A 26,550-nucleotide genomic window follows, 5' to 3' on the forward strand; every position below is an offset into this window, starting at 1 on the left:
AAACTGAATTATTCCTGCCCAGGGAAGGTGGCTAGTGCTTAAGGACAGGGGAGAAGCAGTGAAGGAGGATACCTCATACTCTCCTGAGGAAATTCACAGAGGAGTGGTTCCAGAGAGGATTGATAAGACAGGCTAAGAGAGAATTTGAAAAGAAGTTGGCCGTAGAGACAATAACTCACAGTAAAAACCTTTTAAAATATATCCGAAGCAGAAAGCCTGCAAGGGAGTCAGTTGGACCATTAGATGATCAGGGGGTTAAAGGGGCACTTAGAGAAGATAAGGACATCGCGGAAAGATTAAATGATTTCTTTGCTTCAGTGTTTACTGAAGAGGATGTTGGGGAGATACCCGTTCCGAAGAAGGTTTTCATGGGTAATGATTCAGATGGACTGAACCAAATCATGGTAAACCTAGAAAATGTGGTAGGCCTGATTGACAAACTGGAGTAGTAAATCACCTGGACTGGATGGTATACACCCCAGGGTTCTGAAGGAACTCAAATATGAAATTTCAGATCAATTGTAAAAATTTGTAACCTATCATTAAAATCATCCATTGTACCTGAAGACAGGAGGGTGGCTAATATAACCCCAATATTTAAAAAGGGCTCCAATGGCGATCCGGGAAATTATAGCCCAGTTAGCCTGATTTCAGTGTCATGAAAAATAGTGCAAAGTGTTCTAAAGATCAAAATCACAGAACATATAGAAAGACATGGTTTAATGGAACAAAGTCAGCATGGCTTTACCCAAGGCAAGTCTTGCCTCACAAATCTGCTTCACTTTTTTAAAGGGGTTAATAAACATATAGGTAAAGGTGAACCGGTAGATGTAGTGTATTTGGATTTTCAGAAGGCATTTGACAAAGTTCCTCATGAGAGGCTTCTAGGAAAAGAAAAAGTCATGGGATAGGAGGTGATGTCCTTTCATGGATTACAAACTGGTTAAAAGACAGGAAACAGAGTAGGATTATATGGTCAATTTTCTCAGTGGAAAAGGGTAAACAGTGGAGTGCCTCAGGGATCTGTACTGGGACCCATGCCTTTCAATATATTTATAAATGATCTGGAAAGAAATACGATGAGTGAGGGAATCAAATTTGCAGATGATACAAAATTATTCAGAGTAGTTAAATCACAAGCGGGTTGTGATAAATTGCAGGAGGACCATGTGAGACTGGAAAATTGGGCATCCAAATGCAGATGAAACTTAATGTGGATAAGTGCAAGATGATGCATATAGGGAAAAATAACCCATGCTATAGTTACACAATGTTAGGTTCCATATTAGGAGCTACCACCCAGGAAAGAGATCTAGGTGTCATAGTGGATAATTGAAATCATCGGCTCAGTGTGCTGCGGCAGTCAAAAAAGGAAAAAGAATGTTAGGAATTATTAGGAAGGGAATGGTGAAAAAATAGAAAAATCATAATGCCTCTGTATCGCTCCATGGTGAGACCACACCTTGAATATTGTGTACAATTCTGGTCACTGCATCTCAAAAGAGATATAGTTGCGATGGAGACGGTACAGAGAAGGGCGACCAAAATGATAAAGGGGATGGAACAGTTGCCCTATGAGGAACAGCTCTCCTATGAGGAAAGAGGTTAGGACTGTTCAGCTTGGAGAAGAGATGGTTGAGGGGGGATATGATAGAGATGTTTAAAATTATGAGAGGTCTAGAACGGGTAAATGTGAATTGGTTATTTACTCTGATAATAGAAGGACTAGGGGGAACTTCATGAAATTAGCATGTAGCACATTTAAAACTAATCAGAGAAAGTTCTTTGTCACTCAACGCACAATTAAACTCTGGAATTTGTTGCCAGAGGATGTGGTTAGTGCAGTTAGTGTAGCTGGGTTTAAAAAAGGATTGGATAAGCTCTTGGAGGAGAAGTCCATTACCTGCTATTAATTGACTTTGAAAATTGCCACTACTATTACTAGCATCACTAGCATGGGATAGACTTGGTTTTTTGGTACTTGCCAGGTACTTAGAGCCTGGATGGGCCACTGTTGGAAACAGGATGCTGGGCTTGATGAACCCTTGGTTTGACCCAGTATGGCATGTTCTTATGTCTTTGGTGGTGGTGGGGGAAGGGGGTGTTGCTGGATAAAGGAGATTATCTAACTGAAGAGATGTCCTGACATAGGAGTCCTACCAGAAGTTCATCAATGTGTAAAAAGTGTTGCGCCGGAAGTGGGGTTGACGCTACCCGTAGGGCAAGCCCTGCAGGTCCCCACCGTTGGAAGGCGAAGCTGGCTGAGCAACGGAGGCTGGCTGGAGCTTCGCAAATACCAGCCCTCCTTCCCCACAGGTTGAGCCCTTGGATGCAGATGCCGGCTGGTCTTAGGTGGGCCTCCGTCTGAAGACTCCCAGTGGATGATGTAGATTACAGCCAGGGGCCAGCAGGGATCACAGGAAGAAGACGAGTCTAGACGAGGAAGGGATTCAGAGACCCGGGCGCCAATGAAGAATCAGAGGCAGGTACAGGAGACGCCCGAGGCTAAAGCCTGCAAGGCCAAGTCCAGGGTAGTACCAGAAGCGAAGATGTAGAACAAGCTGTAGTCGGGACAGGTGGCAGACAAGGTCAGGCGGTCGAACGAGCAAAGGTCAAGCCAGAAATCAATCCAGACGTGGTCAAGTGTAGCAGAGGTCAAAGCCAGTAGTCAATCCAATGAGGAAGGCAAGGACCAGGTACGGATCAGGAACAGGAACCAGGAATTTAAACAGGATCAGGAACCAGAAACATAGATAGGATCAGGAACAAGCAAGGAGTACACGACAAGCATGGAGACCTGTTGCCAAGGCAGGGAACAAGTAGCTGGGCCCTGCCTTATATACAGAGACCCAGTGATGTCATCATCCGGGGCCGTGGGCTACTTTCCCGCTGCGGCGCCTTTAAAACCTGGTGAGGCGCACACGTGCACCTAGTGGGCAGCATGACACTGGCAGCAGCGTCTCCCCACGGCACACGTAGGGAGACCTGCCGAGGAACCGGAAAGTCCACGGAGGAGCCAGGGATGGCAGAGGAGGCTTGGCCTACTGCCACGAGGGAGGTCGAACCGGAAGCTGGAGCTGGAAGCCAAGGGTAAGTGGGCCCAAATGTGGGCCTTCCGCGGGCGGCACTCGCAACAAAAAGCAGGATAGCTACCTTACAGAACAGGTGCTGCGGAGGAGCCAGGGGAGGAGGGGGGGAGCAAACTTATCTATTAGAGGGCAAAGATTCCTGGAGAGACCGAGGTTAATTTGTATTGGTTTTGGACTTGTTTGCTGAGAGGTGCACCAGTCTCTGGTATGTCCGTACTTTGGACTCTCTATTTTCTCATTTTCATGCCAGCTAAGGAACTTTCATTTTATTTTGAACAGCAATCCTGAGTTTGTATTTTTGTTGTGTGGGATGGACTGATGCATGGAAGAGCCCCAGCAAGTGGAAAGCTTAAGGGAAGAAAGATTTCTTCTACTTCCTCTCAGAAGGTCATGGGGCCTGCCCTGGGCTGTGACCCTCCCCATCAGCCCTCATACCCAGGACCAAATCAGGACAGGGCTCTGTTTAGATAGTTTAACAACTGGCCTAATCCATCTGATTACTTGTCCCTGTCTACAATTCTGTAGCTAAGGATACATCCTAGCTGCCACCAGTAGAAACTTATCCTTCTTCAAACTATTTCTTATCCAAATTGGTTTTGTCATCTTGCTTTCTTCCCTCTTTGGTCCTCTACCACACTCTCAACACTGTCCTGGCAGCACAACTACAGTGACTTGTCTGGTTTTCAGGATATTTATAATTAATATGCTTGAGATAAATTTGCATATACTGTAGACCCAGTATATGCAATCTGTCTCATGACTATGGATAGTCTGAAAACCATATGTGCTTCCAGGACTAGGTTGCTCTACCATTCTTGGTGAATTAACATAGAAGTTCCCATACTTGAACATCTTCCCCATTAAGCCATGTCTATCTAAATGGTCAACAATTTTTATTTTTAACAAAGCTTTTATCATTTTGCCTGGCATAGACATTAGGCTTACTGATCTACAGTAGAGATGTGAATCGTAACCGGAATCGGTTCTGATTCTGGTTCCGATTCAATTCGTGTTTTTTTTTTCGTCCGGCCCGCGCCATTTTTAAAGATGGCGCAAGCTATCCAGTGCTCCCTCCATGTGACAGGGGCCGGCCAATGGCACGGATACCCTGTCACATGGTAAAGGCAATGGGCCATCGGCACATTTTGATTAGTGGCAGCCGACGGCCCGGGAGCGATCTCCCGCTCCCGGGACTCCCACTGGACCACCAGGTACCTGTAAAACATTTTTTGGGGGGTCGGGATGGTGGGGGAAGCTAAGGAATTAGTTTTAAAGGGTCGGGGTGGGTTTAGGGGTTATTTTTGTGTGCCGTTTTTCACGCCCTCCCCCAAAACGATAAGAGAACCCCCACGAACAATTTTGTGGGGTTTTCCTATCATTTTGGGGGAGCCCCTGGTTTCTGACGATTTTGAAAATATCGTATGATATTTTCAATCGTCCGAAGCCCGATTCACATCCCTAATCTACAGTTTCATGGATCACTGCTGGAACCCTTTTTAAAAACTAATGTTACATTGGCCACCCTTCAGTCTTCAGGTACTGTGGATGTTGCCACAGTTTAGCCTGCTGTGCAGCCTCACCATGCCCTAATTCTACCTGCTATGACACCTCCCCACCAGTAGAGGCCTCCAGCGAGCTCTGTTCCCAGCTATTCAAACTACCTCCTCACTGATCACATGACTCAGCAGTTCCTGCACAACTTAAGTCAGCCTGTCCAGTCCATCGATGCCTCTTCATCGAGTTGCATTGGCTCCCTGACCTGGCCACATTGTTCTTATATTCCTGTCTTGCCTTGTGGCCTAACCTGGCCTCATCTTGCCTTATGGCCTACCAGGCCACCTGTCTTGCCTTGAAGCCTACCCAGGATTTCTGCCTTGCCCAGTGGCCTCTCTTGACCTCCCGCTTCACTCTGTGGTCTCCCAGACCTCTATGCCTCACTCTGTGGCATCTCAGGCCTCCTTGCTTTGTTTTCTCGCCTCCCAGGCCTTCTCGCCTTGCACTCTGGCCTCCTGGGCCTTTCTGCCTTATAGGCTTCCTTTCTGCGAGGTTCTCATACCCAGCCTTGTGCCCTGTTGGGCTTCCCTGTTCATTGTTACCTGTTCTGTCTACTCCAGTCCAGTTCTTGTTTTATCTTGCACCACCCTGTCCAGTTTCTTGTCTGTTTCCTAATCCTTGGCTTCCCAAGTTTCCAATAGCCCTTGACCTTTTTGGTTGCATATCTAAGCATTTAATATGTAGAGAAGACCTACATATAAAGTAGTTGGCAAATATGCAAATTTAAGTTACACCAGTTTTCAAAGTGGACTTACATGAAAAAGAACTCTTTGAAAATTATCCTGGCAAAACTACACATGCACACAATGAGCCCTGCCATTTGGTACACATAGGGGAAAATTTTCACTCTGATGGATCTAGCTGGCTAACTACTTACAGGTAGATTTTTAAAGCGTTGCTCGCACAAAAAATTCCCATACACGCGTATGTGGGTCACACGCGAACAACACACATTTTAAGAAGCTGGAAAGTACATGTGTATATACCTGCATGCACGTCAAGAATAAGGAGGCAGAGCCTTTTGTTAGAGAGACAGTCTGACACTCTATATATTTCCCACTGTAAGAGGGGTAACTCAGGGTGAGTTTTTGGAGGGGACGGTGGGTGGTGGTGTTTTGGTCTGCAAGGGTCTGTAGACACTTGTAACTCTGCCTCTCCTATAACCCACCCTGAGTTGAAAATGCTTCTCGTACAGTGGGAGATATATAGAGTGTCAGATTGTTTCTCTCTCATGGTCGCTTGTGCGAGCACGTAACATGCGCGTAAAGGCTGTACACAGATGTGCAACTGGGTTATTTTAAATGATACATGTGTACTTGCATGCACAATATAAAATTAAGCGTATCTCTGCTCACGTGATAATATGCGCATTTATGGGCACATGCGTGTCTTTTTAAAATGTACCTGTTAGTTAACTACACTGGTTGAAAATCGACCCTTTACCAAGCACTGCTTCTGCAATTTACTCACCTTCACATCTAGGACATACAGCTCGACTCTCACACTGATTTCATCCTCTGTAAACATTTCAATTCTGTTCACATGACTGAAGTCTGCCAGAAGGGCCACAAGATTGGTTTTGGTGTTTATCACATGACTGATGCCATACCTTGGTCCCACTAACAAAGTAGCATCGGAATGCTTTTCTCCCTGCTGAAAATATAAAGTAAAAAAAAAAAAAAAAGAAACTTTTTGTATACATTGTATACATTTTTTTTGTACGCATAGCGGCTGAGGGTTAAGTCTCACTGAATTTCATGAAGTCACACATAGCACAAGGCTACTATCTGCTAGACTGATAATGACCAGAGTGTTTCAAGGAAGTCATTGGCACACATTGAATGCACCTAATTCCCAGAGTTTGATTTAGTGTGCTGTAGGGGAGTATACTTCCCCCAATGTGGGAAATAAAGAAAAGCAGCCAGCAGGATGAATGTTCTCTCAGCTATGAAGGAAGTGCACAGGATTAGCCCCAGTAAAATGCACGTAGGACAGCAGGATACAGAACCCCCTTTCTGAGAGGCTGCATGGCTTCTTGGGATGGAGTTTGGAGAAGATGGCGGACACTGGAACGCCAAACAACGCCTTCAGCAAGGGAGTTTGAGGGCTTCTGGGAAGGAAGAGGCAGGAGGGTGGGCCAGCAGCCAGCATCCAGTGGAACACTTGAGAGCAGAAGCGATGACCATCTGATGTTAAAGCTCGCTGGAGACATACGAGGGGACTGAATCCTGAAAAGAGCTGGGCTGTGATTAGATGAGTACATTTGGAAAGAAAGACTATTTAGGCCTAATAAGGATCCTACTGGGTAAAAGGAGCCGGGGCTACAGCGGGGATTTTGAGGATGCCATGTCCCCTTAAAGTGACAGACCACTCACCAAGTCATATAGGACTGGAGTCTAAGCCTTTTTGCTAGACACAGTGATTACCATAGCAGGAGCCTGGAGTTCTGAGCACTAGACCAATAGACTAGGAACTGCTTGATCACAAGTATCATAATGGTTTATAGTGAAGATAATGGGGCAGATTTTAAAAGCCCTATGCGCGTAAATCCAGCTGGATTTACGCGCGCAGGAGGGTTACGCGCGCCCAGCCTATTATGCATAGGTCCGGCGATGCGCGCAAGCCCAGGGACGCGTGTATATCCCGGGGCTTTAAAAAAGGTGTGGGGTGGGGCGGGGGCATGGCCAGAGGCCTTCTAGAGCTGCTAGGCAGGGGGATCGTGCGCCGGCACTTGGCCAGTGCGTGCAACCTACGCCTGCCCGGAGGCAAGCGCAACTTTTAAAACAAAGGTGTGGGGGGGGGTTTAGGTAGGACTGGGGGGGCGGGTTAGGTAGGGGAAGGGAGGGGAAGGTGGGGGCAAGAAGGGGAAGGGAGGGGAAGGTGGGGGGCAGAAGGATTTCGGAGCATCCTCGGAGGGAACGGGGAATGCCATCGGGGCTCCCCTAGAGCTCGGCGTGCACAAGATGCACTAGTGTGCACCCCCTTGTGCACGCCGACCCTGGATTTTATAACATGCGTACGGCTGCGCGCACATGTTATAAAATCGGGCGCACATTTGTGCGCGCTGGGTTGCGCGCACAAATGTACACCTGCACATTAGAGATGTGAATCGTTTTCCATATTGTCTTAACGATAGAAATCGTGTGGCAGGAGAAGAAAATCGTGTTTGGCACGATTATTTCGTTGAAAAATCGTTAAAAATTGTTTTTTCTGATTAGTGCGCACTAACTCGAGTTAGTGCGCACTAACTCAAAATGATACAAATAGACACTTTCCAGGTCACTGAAGGTCAGTTAGGAATGAATATGTGTTCCTATTGGCTGGCAGCCCTCTTATCTATTGATGTTACCAAGGTTACCACTGAGGTGATGGTTGGGGGGATGGGAAATGGAACTGGAAACTCATGAACACCAGCAGAAAATGAAACAAAGTGTTCACACTTCCCAGGTCAGTAAAGGTCACTTAGGAATGAATATGTATTCCTATTGGCTGGCTGTGCTCTTATTTATTGATGTTACCAAGGTTACCACTGAGGTAATGGTTGGGGGGATGTGAAATGGAAACAGTTGGAAGCTTGACATGTGATGATCAGCACTCACGTGACTAGAACTTCTTTGTTTATTATTTTTGTTAGCAGACACGTGCATGTTGAATTTGCCAATCACTGTGCATTTTAGAAAGATGGTCCTGGCTGGAACTGTACACAGTTCAAATATATGTAATTGATTGTTGGTAAGTGTATTTTTTAAGTAGCCACACTGGCACAAGTATGTTTACTTTTCCTCCTACTTAACTCACTAGCTCAGCTTTGTAAGAAGGGCTTCTCTGCTTGAGTGAGGGTCAGGCAGCTCCCCCGTGTCTGTGAAGCCAGCCTCTCACTAGTAATGCAGGGAGGGAGCTGTCTCAGACTTCACCATCCTCCCCCCCCCCTCACCCACACACCATTCACTAGCTGGGACATGGGGGAAGTCAGGAGTGAGGGTCAGGCAGCTCCCCCCTGTCTGTGAAGCCAGCCTCTCACTAGTAATGCAGGGAGGGAGCTGTCTCAGACTTCACCATCCTCCTCCCCCCCCACCCTCACCCACACACCATTCACTAGCTGGGACATGGGGGAAGTCAGGAGTGAGGGTCAGGCAGCTCCCCCCTGTCTGTGAAGCCAGCCTCTCACTAGTAATGCAGGGAGGGAGCTGTCTCAGACTTCACCATCCTCCCCCCCCCCCCCTCACCCACACACCATTCACTAGCTGGGACATGGGGGAAGTCAGGAGTGAGGATCAGGCAGCTCCCCCCTGTCTGTGAAGCCAGCCTCTCACTAGTAATGCAGGGAGGGAGCTGTCTCAGACTTCACCATCCTCCTCCCCCCCCCCTCACCCACACACCATTCACTAGCTGGGACATGGGGGAAGTCAGGAGTGAGGGTCAGGCAGCTCCCCCCTGTCTGTGAAGCCAGCCTCTCACTAGTAATGCAGGGAGGGAGCTGTCTCAGACTTCACCATCCTCCCCCCCCCCCCCTCACCCACACACCATTCACTAGCTGGGACATGGGGGAAGTCAGGAGTGAGGGTCAGGCAGCTCCCCCCTGTCTGTGAAGCCAGCCTCTCACTAGTAATGCAGGGAGGGAGCTGTCTCAGACTTCACCATCCTCCCCCTCCCCCTCACCCACACACCATTCACTAGCTGGGACATGGGGGAAGTCAGGAGTGAGGGTCAGGCAGCTCCCCCCTGTCTGTGAAGCCAGCCTCTCACTAGTAATGCAGGGAGGGAGCTGTCTCAGACTGGTATCAGGGTTAGGGCACTGTGTGCAGGAAGATCACAACACTCCTGGTATTAATAGGGATAGGGCACTGTAAGAGATGACTGTAGTAGATTGAATAAAGATCTGATGTTTCTGCTCTCCTCACACCAAACAAAAACAACACACAAGCAGAGAAGCCCTTCTTACAAAGCTGAGCTAGTGAGTTAAGTAGGAGGAAAAGTAAACATACTTGTGCCAGTGTGGCTACTTAAAAAATACACTTACCAACAATCAATTACATATATTTGAACTGTGTACAGTTCCAGCCAGGACCACCTTTCTAAAATGCACAGTGATTGGCAAATTCAACATGCACTAGCATTTCAGGTGCCTGCTAACAAAAATAATAAACAAACAAGTTCTAGTCACGTGAGTGCTGATCATTACATTACTTTTTTTGTCAAGCTTCCAACTGTTTCCATTTCACATCCCCCCAACCATTACCTCAGTGTTAGCCTTGGTAACATCAATAGATAAGAGCACAGCCAGCCAATAGGAATACATACATACATACATATTCATTCCTAAGTGACCTTTACTGACCTGGGAAGTGTGAACACTTTGTTTCATTTTCTGTTGGTGTTCGTTAGTTTCCAGTTCCATTTCCCATCCTCCCAACCATCACCTCAGTGGTAACCTTGGTAACATCAATAGATAAGAGGGCAGCCAGCCAATAGGAACACATATTCATTCCTAACTGACCTTCAGTGACCTGGAAAGTGTTTATTTGTATCATTTTCAGTTAGTGCGCACTAAATCGAGTTAGTGCGCACTAACGGGGAGTTAGTGCGCACTAACTCCCGTTAGTGCGCACTAACACGATTTAACGATTTTTAACGATAAATCGTTAGAATTTCTATTGTATCGTGTTCTATAACGATTTAAGACGATATTAACATTATCGGACGATAATTTTAATCGTTGAAAAATGATTCACATCCCTACTGCACATACCTCTTAAAATCCGGCCCAATATACACTGATATTTGGGATTTTTTGGAGTATTTGATGCCAGATTTTCACTTTAATCAGGATGTGAGTAAGGCCTAGTCAATCAGACTATGACTTTATTCTGTCTGTGTACTATATACAATGATCACCATTTTGTATCTAGTATACTAACGTAGATAAATGATCATTTGCAGACATATCCCCTTAAATAGTTGCTAGCATTCCTTAAATCATCTAATAGACAATACTGGAGTTGCTAATAGACAATACTGGAGTTGTCTGCTTTTTGCCACAGTTGCAATTTGTGTTCTGGAACTGGTAAAGATAACCCCAATTTCTGGAGCTTTGTTCTTTGGCAGTCGACGACACACATACAGACGTGGTTATGGCATTGCCAGATTGTTGTAGTCCTTCCAACCCTAATGGAAGAGTCTACTTTACTTGTAATTTCATTTTATCATCTGCTGATGTTGAATGGAGTCATGCATTTCATAGCTGGGGCCATATATTCTCTGGACATGGGCTGAAAGTGTCTATATAGTAATACAATTTTGCATACAGTATACAAACGAGACAGCAGTTTTATGCAGAGGGCTTGCCCTAAACAGCATGGTGTGATGTGAAAAAAGGTACATTTTCTGCTTGAATGTGCAGGATTTTTATGTCTGTATGTTAGGATTTAATAATTAGACTTGCACCGGTTTTCAATCTATGATGCCTTTATTTGACTTGTTACACTACCCTGCAGTTTAGTTTCAACTTCAGCTCTACTCACCATAAATCTTTTGACCCATTGTGCTAGCCACATTCAATATTCTTAAATTATCACAGAAGTCCTTTTATATCCAGTTTTGGTTCTCTGTGCAGTCATGCTGATTATTTAAGGATAACTCATATATATATAAAAGCACTCACAAATGCAATGTGAGGGGACTGTAAATTGCTGATCTCCACTTAATCTCTATTAGGACTTTAGTCTCTGTTTATACTGAATAAGACCTATTTTTGTATTTTCTTATGAACTGGGAAGGAAAGGGCATGTGCCTCCAAGGGATTGAGGAGTCTGGCATTAAATTGCTCCCTTTGAAAGTTGTTTTAATAAATATTGATACAAGAATCTTGCATGCACAGCAGTACTGGTTTCCTCAGGACAGTGCAATCCAGCCCTTATAGGGCTAATCTGCTCAGGGTTATGAGATAATCAGAAGACGTAGCAAACTTGAGTTTCTGTACAGCACTGCTGATTCTGTTTGACCAGTGGGCACTTCCCTGTTTCAGCACCAATAAGATTTTTATTTCCTGGTTCTGTTATTACTGTGGACATTGTGAAACGTTAGAGATTTTTTTTATGAGGTTTTTGCAGAGAGACAGAGGATTCAGCTCCTAGAGAGAGAGAAGAAGGACCAAGAGAAACAAAGAGAATAGACAGGGCTGGCTTTAGGGCAAATGGCGCCATGGGCAAAAATTGATGGTACCCTCTCAACAGCAGCCTCCACCTTCAGTCCATGCAGTCGATGGGATGACTCTTTCCTCAAGGGCGTGGGCTGATGCTGCTCCTACTCCTTCCCTCTCACTTATTCACCCAACCACCCACCCACCTTCCGTTTCCCCTTACTCACCCACCCTTTCCCTTTCCTTCCCTCTCCTTTCACCCCTTCCCCTCTTACCTACTCATCTTCCTTCCCTCCCCTACCACCCACTTTCCTCCCTCACTCACCCTCCTCCTCCCTTCCCTTCTCTCCCCTCTCACTCATTCCCCCTTCCCCTCACTCACACCTCCCCTTTCACTCATACACCCCCTTCTCTTCCTCTCACAGCCCCCTCCCTTCCCTTCACTTTCAGTAACGCAGACCAGCTCCCCTTTCTTCCCCTCCCTTCTCAGAGATAAGGAAGGGGAGGGAAGGAGAGGGAGAGGGAGAGGGAGAAGTTCTTACTTGGTGGCATAGCCAGAACTGATTTTTTTGGGAAGCCCAAGTTTAACATGGGTGGGCAGTACACATAGCAGTCTGAGCCTTCCTAGTTGTACTCTTATCGGTAAACAATTCCTTAGAGTGCACTGGATAATGGATTTCTAAGTAGCCTTCACAGTGTCATTGATAATGAGTGACACTTAAAATATTTTAAGTCAATTATTTCAAGCACTTAGCACCAACAGTAAATTTCCTTATTAATCTGTATTAATTTATTGTATATTTATTGCAGTTTATGACTACACAAGAAGAAAATCATGTAAAAAGCAAATAAAAAACACATAACAGAAACATCAGATCCAATCAATAATGTACTAAAACAAATAACAATGTATTCTTTTATGAATCCTCTTTCCAGAAAGGCAGAGATCATCACAACTACAATAAAATAGCAATAATTAAGGTTTTAGTATTTATTGTGTATTTTATATTATTACTGATGTTTTATGCTTTTAGAGATTTTATAGAATTTTATGTGGTAATTATTTGATGTATTTTATTAATTATTAATATATACTATGTTATTATGTGACAGTATTTAAGATGTAAACTGTTGTGATGGTCCTACTTAATGATGGCATATAAAAGCTGTAAAATAAATAAATAAATATTCATAACAACTTTAAATTTGCAATGGGTGCAAAGAAGAACTAGGACATTTCACATTATAACCCAACATGCAAATATATATATATATATATATATATATATATATATATATATATTCAAATTCTGCTGTCACCCAAGAAAAATAAAATCTCTCCAAGGCCAAACACTTTGCAAAGTACACAAATCCCTGCAAAAATTAAAAAAAGACACCTAGAAACTTGCTATACCTCAGGAATAACTCTCAGGTGGGTGCGCCCCCCCTTTTAAAATCCTCCGACTTACATAGTAGAAGCAGCATTTGCGCGCCCATGTGCACACCACATGGCCAGGCTATTTTATAACATGCATCCAAATATGCAAGTTATTAAATTGCCACATCCCACAAATGTAGGCCCGCGCACCGGGCCTACATTTGTGGGAATCTAGTATTTATAATATCTGTTTGTGTGTGTGTGTAGTTGGGTGGAGGGTTGTCACAGCAATGTCTGCATGTGCTGTGTTCGACCATATAATTAACAGTGCATGCATAATTGTGCACTCATTTTACTGGCATAAGTCAGCTGCCCGAAAATTGCCCACCCTCAATGCAGTTAAAATTCCCTGCATCGCTCCATAGTGGGTGGGCTATTCGCAGCATTGAATGGAAGCATTCCTGGTTGGAGGGGTAGAAAAGTCTGTGCATTAATTATATTTTCAAATCTACATGCGCACTTTTCCAGCAAAATTCTCCCGCAGGAACAGGGAGGTAAAAGTGATTGAGCGTACTCTGTAACCTACAAGTTTCAAAGAGAGAGAGCGCATGTGTACTTTCGCTTTGAGAACGGGTTGAAAGCCCAAGGGTAAAAAGTACACACCATCTTTGGCCAAATGTGTGCGCATTAGGGTTGATTGTGTGCTTTTTGAAAATGTAAGTTATGCAATGTAGATTGATAACCTGCCACTGAAACACCTCGAGAACACCTTTGTTTACACTGCAGAATTTATATTCGTTATGAAATTACACTTGTAGCTTTGGGCAGATGCAAATTCACTTGAGCATATTCCATAAATCTATACACCTGGCTTCTTATTTTATGTGCATAGGTCTTTGCTAAGTTTTTTAACAATTTACCCCCAACTGCATATTTACATTAACTGGTAAGAAATGTTAGCATACGCAAAAGCATTTGATTTCAAGTGACTTAAATTCTTTGATAGTTTCAAAAAACAAAGAGAAAAAAGTTACCACTAATGTTGCCTTAAACACACGACCACCATATAATCGCAGGTCACTCAGGAACTTGAGGTAATGCACCTTGGCTTGCAGAGCAGAGAGCTGAAGAGGAAGGACAACTGTAGCTGTTACTATCATATGGGCAGCATGAAAACAAAATGGGTTTCATAGATACAGAGATCAAGAAGGAGGAGTTCATCTTACTCAAAAGAACCACCCTCTTAGCTGGTTGGCTGATACCTAGGAAACAAGGAAAAAGAGGGGCTTGGAGGAGTAAATGACCCCAAGTGAGAGTCTCTGGTTTCCAGGAACATACAAGTACAATTGAACTTACCAAAACTTCACTAATCATTAGTGTTATAACATGGACATGCCATTGGTAGATTTGTGGGAAAGTAGTGGTCAGCAGAAGCAGTAATCTATTACAAATTGGTTGGTAAGGAGTTACCATCTGGTATGTGCTAGGGAGGTGCATTAGAAAAAAATTGGAAATGAAACATTTCCTATTTTGTTTTATAATGTTTTCAATATGAAATGATAGAAATACCAATGAGACTTCCTTGGTTTTTTTTTTGTTTGTTTTTTTAAAAAGAAGAGGGAATAAAACCCTTGGACCTCTCTCCAAACATTTCTGGGGCCAGGAATCTTCAGGGCCCAGATTTACTGTATCCGTGGGGGGTCCCAATGAAGCAGCTAGCCTAAAGCATGTGTTGCAAGCACGGGAATGTGGTTGCTTGCTCGATAGAGTGAGTCCTTTGACCATGGCATAACCTCAGAGCAAGGTTCCAAGGTACACACCACAGGAGGCAAGTGTATCCAGGCAAGGACTGGACTTGGAATGTAAATTTGGCTTGGAACGTAGCTCACTCAGTCCTCCGCTGAACCTGTACACACAGTGAAACCCAACAACACAGTGCTGGTCTCTGGGATAACCCTCCGGCCACTCAAAAGCCCTTTTGGACCCGCCGCTTGGGAATGGTCTGTGCTTCAGGACAGACAGAGGTTGAAGACGGAAAACATGGACATGACTTGAAACTTAGATGAAGGTACTGAAGACTTGGAATGAGGAACATTACTTGGAAATGAGGAACATTACTCAGAACAAGGAACATAGCTTGACAGAAGGAACAACACTTGGAAAGAAGAAACATGATTTGAGTCAAGGAACATGGTTTGAGATGAGGAACAGGCTTGAGACAAGGAACTAGGAGATCTACTGGCTGGACAAGCTCCACGAGACTGGAGCTAGGAACAAGACTAGGAACTTGGAATAAGATACTTTAAAAACAAGTTTGGGCTCCAAGGACTTGACCCAATGAAGTTGGACTTGGAAGCAGGCCTTGTGCTATGAGGTGCCCTACATAGCCCATGGGCTAGCTGTGGACCATGACAAAGGCACACCTGTAGGACTTTGGACTTGTGCCCTACACAGCCCTCTGTGGGCTGGTCACGGACCACTTTGCAGGCACATATGGAACTTTGAGATTTGGACTGACATTCTGGAAATGAGAAACAGGACTCCATAGACTTGGAAGACTTGGCCCCAGGACTTGGGTAGCAGTGCAACCTACACAGCCTGCCGTGGGCTGGTCACAGTCCATGCTAGATGCAGGACTCCAAAGACTCAGAGACTTTGTCAAGGTGAAGACTCAGAAGATTTGGACGAGGCACAGACTTGGACTAGGAACTGATGAGAGACCAGGAACATGGAACAGGCCACATGGAAATCATCAAGACAGGAGCATGACCATGGAAGACCTTGAAGGATGAAGACAAAATGGATGACCATGAAGATCCTTGCGAAAGCCAGGAGAAATACTAAAGAGCTCTTTCATAGTGCTGCTGGAGAAACAAGGCAATGATGTAATCGGGGATGGCCGCGGGGCTTTTACCGCCGTTTGACCTTTAAATGTAGAGTAGAGACAAGGGTACGGCTTAGGGAGGCACTGCACAGAAGTGGAACATCGGTGGTGGAGAACCTGACCACAAAAATGAAGACAGTGCAACGGCATCCAGCCATGAAGAGAGGGCAGTGGCTCAATCCACATAAGACAGCGTGACACAGATTTGGCCTGCGACGTTGGCACAGGAGTGTGAAACTGCGCAGTATGGTGCTGAGGGTGAATGAGCCACTTGCGGGACTGGCCATGGGTGGCAAACACAACAGTATCTTCTCCTCAGAGCTGCAGAGGAGACAAAGGTACATCCTTTATAACAGCAGGGGAATCAAGGATCCGAAGATAGGAGCTGGAGATTCCTTGATTTGGGGTCTGAAGTGATGTATTCAATACATAAGATGTAGACAAGATACTTGGGCAAGACAAAAGCTAAATGCTTAGCCGAAGACATGGCAGAAGCTTGAATTAAAATATAACTGAGGTTGCAGAATAACCTAACATCCAGGAATACTAGTCCAATTCCTTAGTTTCTCTCTTGATTGTAAAATAAGCATGGATCAAATTGAAATTATTGTCCTTTCATCAAAATGGCAATGACAGGGGTCAAACAGAATAAGATTTATTCTTTTGAACCTTTTATTGCTACTAATGCTTGGAACCTTGATAGATAAGTAAGCTAGACCTCAGAATTCCAAACAAGTTGACTCTTGAAATACCAATGGCACTGGAGACTATTTGGTTGGAAGCCAAGTAATAGCTACTACTCATATATTGCTTAGCTGCGGCTACCGCCACAAGAGAGATGATTGATTTGAAGAACTTAGGAGCACAACAATAAAACTTGGCTGCTCTTGTAGCATGGAGATACTTCCATGGCCTGTTAAAGTTCTACTGACTGTGGCCTGGAACCATAGAGCATACACCACAAACAGTTGATGCAGGACCTGAAGCTTGAGGCTTGGAGATGAACTTAATTCTCAATTTCGGGATCCATAGGTTTGATCAGGCTCATAATCAAGAGGGGATCTTGGTTGTAATTGAAACTTAACAGGAGAGAGAAGAAAGGCTGAAAATAGCTTCTCTTTCGTTTCTATGACACCAATGGAATTGACCTGAATAAGAGTCATTATTCTCAGGTTGCTGAAGAATGGTATGTCAACCAGTAGCAGCTTAACATAAACATCCCTTTATTAGTTTTTGCATCTATTTCCCATCAATCATAGGGTGACTATAGATACTTGCATCCTTTCCAGTGGAGACACTTGAGCTGATCTTAATTCTTGATGTGATCTTAATTCTCGATGGGATCAAACGATTTTGCAAGGACAGAGTTCAGCAACTAGATGTAGAATGTGAACTCTAGAGACCAGTCACCTTCTCATAGTTTTTCCTTAAAATAACTGACTCATTCTGCTACAACTCAAATCAAAGTTTCATAATCTCATAGTCAGTACTTGCTCTTATAATGTTTTCTGGCAGAAGTAGAAATTCCAAAGTCTTTATTTTTAGTAGGCAAGTTCTCTTGGCTGGTGGCAGACCATCTGACTAAGGAGACGATGGGCTAAACAGAAGGCATGGAATCTCAGATGGTGGTCGAATACAATGACCTAGGACAGCTATACTGTGAGGTGCAACCCTTCCCCCAAGGAAATCAAGAGGCAGGTGATGAAGGTGGAAAGACATCCTCTGATATGCTCATTGGTAAGGATACTGACCAAAAGCTCTTCCGAAGAGGAGTCAGAAATTGACGAAGAGATCCCCAGAATGTTACTAACAGATTTTATTTGAGCCCTAAGCAGGAGAATGTTAATAGAGCATGGCAATTTTAAAATAACCATCCCATATATTCTTTAAGGTTGGAAATAGTTCCTTCCACATCGGCTTCTTGACAATCGGTAATTACTTTTCCAATTAAGGTGGCATTTCTATTCTTGGTCCTTTTGCTGCAGGTGATAGGAAATATCCAGAGAAGCTGCTGTCATTGTATCCCATATCCAGGAGCTGGAAACTGGCCAGACAAGGCTGATGACTTAGAACAAAATTGATGGCTTGTGCAATGTAGGGCAAAAGACGAGTATTGTTGAAAGGTTGAAACAAGCCAAAGGCTTAAGTGATGACATAGCTGAAAGCTTGGGACAGAATTGGTAGCTTGAAGCATGAGTGGAAGCTGAGCCAAGGATGTAGAAAGCAGAAGCTGAAGCTGTGAAGAAAACAAAAAATCTTGAATCAACTGCAGAACTTGAGCGAGGATTGGAAGCAGGCACCTCATGCGGGTTGTAGGCAGACAAGGTGGAGAGAGAACCATAAGGCTTGGATACATTGAACAACTTGGGCAAACCTGGGTTTAGGCACCTACTGCAGATTATAAGGAAAGCCAGGAACAGATGCAGACGCCTGCTGCGGGTCATAGAAAAATTCCAGGAATGGACTGAGGAACTTGAAACGAAATTTGGATACAGGTGCCTCCTGTGGGTCGTAAAAAAAAAAATATTTCAGAAGCAAACATGGCTCACTTGAAATTCTTGACATGGAACAAGATGCAAAAGTCCAGGGATCATAGGCCTGTCGCAGGGACATGTTCACCGAGCTCATGGCCTTCGCAACCTGTTGAGTGTGGGAATGTGGTCACTTGCTTGAGAGAGTGAACCCTTGGATCACAGCACAACCTCAGGGTGAGGCTCTGAGGTACACATCATGGGAGGCGAGCGTATCCAGGCACGTGCTGTACTTGGAATGTAACTCAATCAGGCCTATGCTGAACTTGCACGTATCAAACATGAGACCCAATAACACAGTTCTGGTCTCTGGGATAGCCCTCCGGCCACTCAAAAGCCCTTTTGGACCTGCTGCTTGGGAACAGCCTATGCTTCAGGACAGACAGAGGTCGAGGACAGAAAACATGGACATGACTTGGAAGTTAGACGAAGGTACTGAAGACTTGGAACTTAACTTGGAACGAGGAACATAGCTTGACAGAAAGAAAAACACTTGGAAACAAGAAACATGACTTGAGATGAGGAACATGGCTTGAGATGAGGAACTAGGAGATCCACTGGCTGGACAAGCTCCACAAGACCGGCACTAGGAACAAGACTAGGAACTTGGAACATGAGAATTGACTTGGAACTTGAAACATGAAACTTTAAAAACAAGGATGGACAAAAGAAGACTAGACCCAGCGAAGATGGACTTGGAAGCAGGCCTTGTGCTAAGAGGTGCCTTACACAGCCCCCTGTGGGCTGGTCATGAAGCACTTCACAGGCATGCTTGGAACTTGGATGGATTTCTGGAGATAAGAGACAGGACTCAATAGACTTGGAAGACTTGGTCCCAGGACTTGGGTAGCAGCATGACCTATACAGCCTGCAGTGGGTTGGTCACGGTCCATGCTAGATGCAGGATTTGAGTGCAGGGCTCTAAATACTCAGATTTGGTCGAGGCAAGACTTGGACAAGGCAAAGTCTCAGAAGACTTGGGTGAGGTGATGACCTGGATGCGGCGAAGACTTAGATGAGGAACTGACAAGAGACCAGGAACATGGAACAGGCAACATGGAGACCATCAAGACAGGAATGTGACCACAGAAATCCTTGAAGGACCAAGACACCATGAACGACCATGAAGATCCTTGCAATGGCCAAGAAAGAAGACTGAAGAGCCCTTTTATAGGGCTGCTGGAGTGTCAAGGCCATGGGGATTTTCCTGCCATGGATCCTTTAAATTCAGAATAGAGACACACATGTGCACCTAGGGAGGCGCCGCGCAGAAGTGGAACATCGACGGTAGTGAACCAGGCCACAAAGATGACAAGAGCACCGGTGGCACCTAGCCGCAAAGAATTGCCAGCATTGGCAGCGGCTTGAGCCGCACAAGACAGTGGGGCACAGTCTTAGCCGGCAGCGGCACAGGAGTGCGAAACCAAAGAGCACGGTGTCAGGGGTGAGGGAGCCGCTCGTGGGCCTGACCACGGGCAGCAAACGCAACAGCATGGTCCAGTTGCTGAGGCCTAGGCCCAACACAAAGGCGAGGCCTAGACCCATCATAAATGCATTGGCCTAAGCCCAGGCCAGACGCTGAGGCCTTGGCCTAGGGCCTGGGCCAGGCCCAGGACCAATGCCAGAGCCCGTCCCGGAGATCAGGTCCCATTGTTAGGGCCTCGGCCCATGTCCAGGTCCTGAGCCTGGGAACTAAGACTCATGACATCATCTTCTGTTAACATCCTCTTCAAAACGAAGCCTTCCACTTGAAGGACATGCTGGAGAAACACCTCTTTAGTGCCTTTCTCCTGAGCAGAGGGTGTCATTTTGATATACAGCTGTTAAAATGAACCCCTGTACATAAAAATGGTACCCTCCGCTCAGGAGGAAGGTGCTGGAGAGATGTCATTTTAGTGCATCCTTCAAGTGGAGGGCATCATTTTGAACAGGTCATCAACAGAAGATGATATCCGGAGACCTTGTACCCAGCCTGTCTGGGCCAGGCTTGGGCCTCAGCCTCAGGCCCACCATGTTGATGTGACCCTCCCACGGATAGGGTAAGTAAGTAGGGGCTAGGGAGTTTCCTATCCCTGGAAAATTTTGGGGGGTGGGAAAGGTGTGGTACAGGGGGTCCTGGGGTGGCCCTGTTTCAAATTTTTTGGGTTTTCTTTAGGGTTTTTTTTTTAAATATTTATTTTGTTTCTGCACAGTACAGAAATGAAATAAACATTAAACAAAATGATAGCCAAAGGAAACACCCTGAAAAATAAAATAAAAAATATATTTTTTTCCCTGCATGTGCCTAGTATGTGGCTTAACAGTTTCAAGAGAGTACTTAGGCAAGATGCAGAAGGTATAGTAATCTAGTTACTACAGATGGGCTAAAAATATTTTAAATAAATAAATAAATAAATAAATAAATAAATAAATATGTTGTGTGTTTCCTGAGGCTTTGAAATGTTTTCTTTCTGCCCACTAACGTAAAACATCCCATATTCATTCCAGAACTCCTGTTGTCAATTTAGCTATGACATTCTAAATTTTTGTCTAACAGATTAAAAATAAAATCACAAATCCCCTTCCAAGTCCCCAGTGGAAATGCATAGCCAATTCATTGGCTTTTAACATGTGACTTAAGTAACCAATATCTAATCCCTAGCAATTCAGTTTATGTTACTCATGGAAATGACTCAATGGAGTCAGTCCTATATATATGACAAGATTCTTCAAGGGCACATCTCATTTCCAACCTCCCTGAATGAGGAGCAAAGTGGAGGTGCACAATAGATGGTGATTTGCAGTGTGGTGAGGGAGAGGCTTTCTCATAAGGAGCATCATAATACATAAACATACATAGCTTCATTTGTATGATTTCAGTTTGAGGTTAAAGATTGCTTCTTTTAATATCTCCTAATTTACTGTTTGGTTTTAGAATATTACGGTACTTCCTATCAGGTGGTTATTAATTGCTAAATTATTGTGCAGCGGAATCCCTCGAAAATGTTATTACAGCTGTCTTCCTATCCGACATCCTCATTATGACTAATGTTTTCATGAACACAAAAGGAATTATTGCCGATGAGGCTCTCATTGGAAAGCAATAATCAGGCAACTAGAACAAACTGTATATCAAGACACTTTACTCGTTTACAGTGGTTATAAATTCTACAGTACAGGAGGTATTCACAAATTAGAAGCTCTGTGTTATTGCATTGGGAACGGCTCTGCCTGTTCCCAATGCAATAACACAGAGCCTACCCTGTCTCAGGCTTTAACCCTACATCCTCGCATCAAAGGATCCTCTGTGCTTATCCCTGTGCTTCCTTGAATTCTGTTACTGTTTTAGCTTTCATCACCTCCTCTGGGAAGCTGTTCCATATATCCATCACCCTTTCTTTGAAAAAGTTATTTATGTTACTCCCGAGTCTAGCTCTTTTGACAAAATGCCATGACTTCTTGTTCTAGAGCTTCCTTTATCACTGATAAATGCTTGCTTCTTGGGCAGTATTAGTACCGTTGAGATATGATATTCTCTATCATATATCCATCTTAGGTCCATAAGTCCCATTTCATAGAACTTACAGCTATGCATCATTCTGTGGGGCTCATGGGAGAATGCGTGACCTAATTATTAGATCAGTAAGTTCAGAAGCAGGAAGGTCAGCATCCAAATCCCACTTCTCCCACTAACACTCTTTGTGTCCTTGGGCAAGACACTTTATCTTCCAGGTTCCCACTTAGATTATAAACTCTTTTGGACAGGGACTTATTATACTTGTACAACAATACTAGATTTGTCCAGTAGCACTTATAAAAACAATGAGTATTACTAGTATTTATCCAAAAGGACTGTTTTATAAAGATTTCCTTTACATGATTTTTGTCTTTCTTATCCTCTCTGCTTGTCATATATTTTCTGTTTGGATATAAAGACATTACCTTTTTGCCTGGAGGGACAAGATTTTGATTTGCTTTGACAAGGTGTGAAAGTGCTTTCTTTATGTTCTTTTCTTTCATGCTTTGTAGCACAGCAGATGGAAGGAAAGTCTCTAATCCCCATTCTTTTCTGCAATAAGAAAACACATCTATAATTTCACATTCCAACTTCGATTATATATCTCAAACTAAATGCAAGCCAGGAAGCATGCCTGTGCCAACGAACTCCAGAATGTGTAAGAAGCTCATTAAAGCAACAATATTGCTGCTTCTTATCTCCTGCCGTGAAGGGTCACAGGTATTTTTGCATCATTTCTTTAAAGCTGCATACTTTGATATCATAATTAAGTGCTTCTGATGCTTGAGGCTTGTTTTAAGGCTTGAAATATATCCTGCTGGCATAAAAGCTACAACATCAGCAAGAGAAGATGGAATGAAACAGGAAACACAATACTAATTACTGAAACAACAGAATTGAAAGTGCTTTTTTAGTTCTCATTTTTCTGTGGAGTCATGTATCTTAACAAGGGGCAATGATCAGCACACAGCCAGTGATTATCAAGGCTTTGGTTACATTTTTTTTTAGTTTTAGTGTTTTTGAAAGCCAAAATCAACCCCTTGCCTCCCCCCATGTCCCCACCCACCAGTGTAAAGAAAAAGAAGCTATTACTTCCATGGTCTTATTTTAAGATGTTTTCCCATATGGTTTTCCGATATGATCGGCTGCTGTTGTGGCAACTATCAGTTTTCTCTCATTTCTCATGCATCTTTTCTTTTTTCACATCTAGCTCAATTGAAACCAATGCTGGGATCCTAATATGATGAGCTTTCATTTGTAACTTCCCAGGGATTCTTCCCCAATTTTAATGTTCCTAGCCTGGTAATTGCAGCAATGCTTATGAAGCCTGGAGCATGCCACAGGGCCTGTAACACCCCTCATCTCTAGTCTGAAGCATTCTGGCATAGCTTTCATCATTGTGCTGCATCCCAGGAACATGGCTGAACTTCCTGCAGCTCTTGAGCCTCTTTTATAGGGCCTGCTGGCTTGACTTCCTGTGACACGTGCAGGTGATGTCACATCCTGTCTCATATAAAAGAAGCTCAGAGCCACTTTCCAGTGCCTTCACAACAGGTATCCTGCTTGTTCGTTGCTACTGTGTGTTCCTGTTTTGTTCCTGGTTTATCCCTGTGTCTTCCTGCCTTGCTCCTGGTTTTGTTCCTGCTTTGTTCCTAGTGTGTTTCTCTGTGTTCTTGCCCTATCTTGTTCCAGCCTTGCCCTCTTCTGTCTATCCTGTAGTGTTTCTCCCCCTGGCCTGACCTCTTGTTGCCTCAACCTCAGCCCAGCCATGAACTTTGTTTACCCCTATCCGGCCTGGAAAGCCCTGCCAGCCACAAAACCTGTGGGCTCAACCCAAAGGGGAGGTGGCTAGTCAGGTAGAATATCTCATCTTTGGCGTATCAGCTGCCGCCTGTTAAGGCCTATCTTATGCTCACACAATGTAACAACGATCCAAGGGCTCACTACCCTCACTTTGTGACAGGGTCCCTTCTGGAACCCTGAAAACATGGGCCCTAAATCCATCCACTAGTTGCTGCCCTTATTAATGATCACGATGCTCCCCTCCTCCAGGAAGTGTGAATGCTGCCTTGGCAGCATACCCAACTCCAGCTGACACAGGCTGAGAGCCACTAAATCGCAATGTTTTAGCATGGGAGGGGTGTCACCATGATAGTGGGGCCATTCCCCCTCCCAAAAATACTTTGCAGCTCTATGGCGTGTTCTTTTGTCTCACTGCCAAACATTGTGGGACAAAAGAATGTGCCCAGCAGCCCTTTAATGCAATGCGGCCCCAATCTCATAGGACTGCTGGCTCCCCCCAAAAAAATGTGCCACCAAAATGGGGAGGTTGATGCTGACCCCCATCTCAACCTGGAGCTGCCTCTCAAGGCAGTCCTGACTGCCCCAAAGTAAAAAAACAAAAAAGTTACAATGTAAGCATGCGGTGAAGACCCTGGTCCCCACAAAGAACATAAATTATAATAGTGACCTGTTCCCCCGACATCCTCCCTCCCAAAGACCAATAATCAAATGTTTTAGGATTCCAACCATGTGGTGGCCATGGGTTGAGACAGAGGACAGCTCTGAACCCTATTCAACCACCCATTTGGCCGTGAGATTATTTTTTTCCTTTTGGAAGCCCGGTAAATGTAATGCGAGAGAGCCTTGATACTTGTGCTAGGGTGCCGGGGCTCTAACGCTACATTTACCAAAAATTAAAAAGATGGTGTTATTTTATCGCAGCTGACCAACTTTCTTGGTTGACCACGACAAAATATTTGCATCAGATTGCCCATTAAAGACCTTCTTTGCATGCATTGGCATTATTCATGTATGCAAATCACATGCAAAGAAAGTCACAACAATAGTGTTCTATCGCATGATATGCAATGTTTAACACGTATTAGAGCACTACTGTGGTTTGATGCAGCTCCCAGTCATGGCAGCATTGCCACTGAGCCACTGGACTGGCTTTCAAGCTTTTTTCTGGGCTCTAACTGACCTGGCTAAGAGGACAAGTGAGGAGCTCCCAGGAAAGGATTTATCAATAGGGGATACTCTATATATAGGTGGACAGACCTTAACTTGCACTTGGGTATATTCAGTTGGAAGATCTTTTTACATTCAAAAAAAATCTTTAAATTCTATGAAAAAGGTTTACATATATAACTTCTAAATATTGTCCTTTTTCCTTAGTATATTGGGATGGGATATAGTTAATTTCAACAGACAGAAAACTATTTGACTTCCACAATGGCCTGGGGAAAGTGAGATCAGTCAGAGATATGAGTTTTCAGGAAAATTGTGAAATGGAAACTCGTCACGAGCATATTTATTTTCTTATTGCATAAAGTTTGCATTTCTTCTCAGAACATTTTCCTGTACAGATTCTTCTGATGCCCTAAATAGATTTGTGATCTGACATGCCATATTATTTGACCTATATGTTTAGTGAAAAAAAAGAAAAATACCACAATATTCATTTCCCATGTGGTATCTCAAATGTTTTTAGGTAGCCAAGTAGTGGAACTGAAATATTTGATGAGGGTTTGGGGGGAATCAGTGATGACACTTTATGTTTTATTTATGTTCCACTTTTCAGGACTGATCGGCCACTTCAAAGTGGATTGCATTCAGTTACTGTAGGTATTTCTGTGCCCTCAGAGGGCTTACAGACTAAGAGGTATACTGAGCTGCAGTATTTTTTTCCTGGTTGGGAAAACTGCAGCTTACTGAATTCTGCTCAGCAGTAAATACCATGGCTGAGATTACGTCATGGGAGCCCCACAGCCTGGGGCCACCATATTGTAAAGCACCCGATCGGCCCTGGAGGTTTCGAGAGAAAAGATAAAAAAAAAATATGTATCTTGTCCTGGCCCCTCCCCCACATCCTGCCCCACCTCAGAGCCTCTTCCCAGGCCAGAACCTCTGTTTCCATAGCGGACTAGTGGAGCCCAAAGTGCTCACTAGTGCTCCAGGTTTGAGCCCATCATTTGTAAAATGTACCAGTCTGCTGCATGGGAACTTTTGCCCCCCATGATGAGATGCCAAGAAAAAAAAAACCACACAAAATAAGCTGGCCTGCCAGCCTAATCCCTATCTCCACTCCAGTGAAACCAATGTCGGGCCCTTTGCGGCTGATCCCTCCTCTCCGCTGAGACCTCCAAAATAGTAGCAAACCATAGTGGGTCTATAGACTTGAAAAGCAATACTCTGATAGCCAGGGGCGGCTCAAGGCAATCTGCTGCCTGAGGCGAGGGATGAGATGGTGCTCACCCACTGCCCCCCCCTCCTCCCTCTGCCCTCCTCTCTCTCTCTTTTCCACACACACCCATACACACTCATTCACTTCTCTCCCTCTTTCATACACAGATGGGCTCTCATTGTCTCATCTCACCTCGATTCTCATTAGCCACAGGAGCCTCCTCTTTCCCCAGGACCACGGGACATGTGCTCCACTTCCTCCTCCTCCAGTAGCGTCGGCCCGCTCTGCCCTTGT

At 44.4% G+C, this 26,550-nt stretch overlaps 1 protein-coding gene across 5 annotated transcripts in view; it reads right to left on the minus strand.

Moving 5' to 3' along the window:
* FRMPD4 (FERM and PDZ domain containing 4) overlaps positions 1-26,550 on the minus strand; it is a 1,001,692-nt gene that overhangs the window by 45,167 nt on the left and 929,975 nt on the right. For all 5 annotated transcript variants that reach the window (XM_029604343.1, XM_029604344.1, XM_029604342.1 and 2 more), the window contains 3 exons: positions 22,496-22,622; positions 14,194-14,283; positions 6,114-6,296 (listed from right to left, as the gene is read on the minus strand). In XM_029604343.1, coding sequence (XP_029460203.1) covers positions 6,114-6,296; positions 14,194-14,283; positions 22,496-22,622 — 400 coding nt within the window. The remainder of the gene's footprint in view (positions 1-6,113; positions 6,297-14,193; positions 14,284-22,495; positions 22,623-26,550) is intronic.

This window comes from Rhinatrema bivittatum, chromosome 5 (genome assembly GCF_901001135.1).
Source record: "Rhinatrema bivittatum chromosome 5, aRhiBiv1.1, whole genome shotgun sequence".
Taxonomy (NCBI): Eukaryota; Metazoa; Chordata; class Amphibia; order Gymnophiona; family Rhinatrematidae; genus Rhinatrema; species Rhinatrema bivittatum.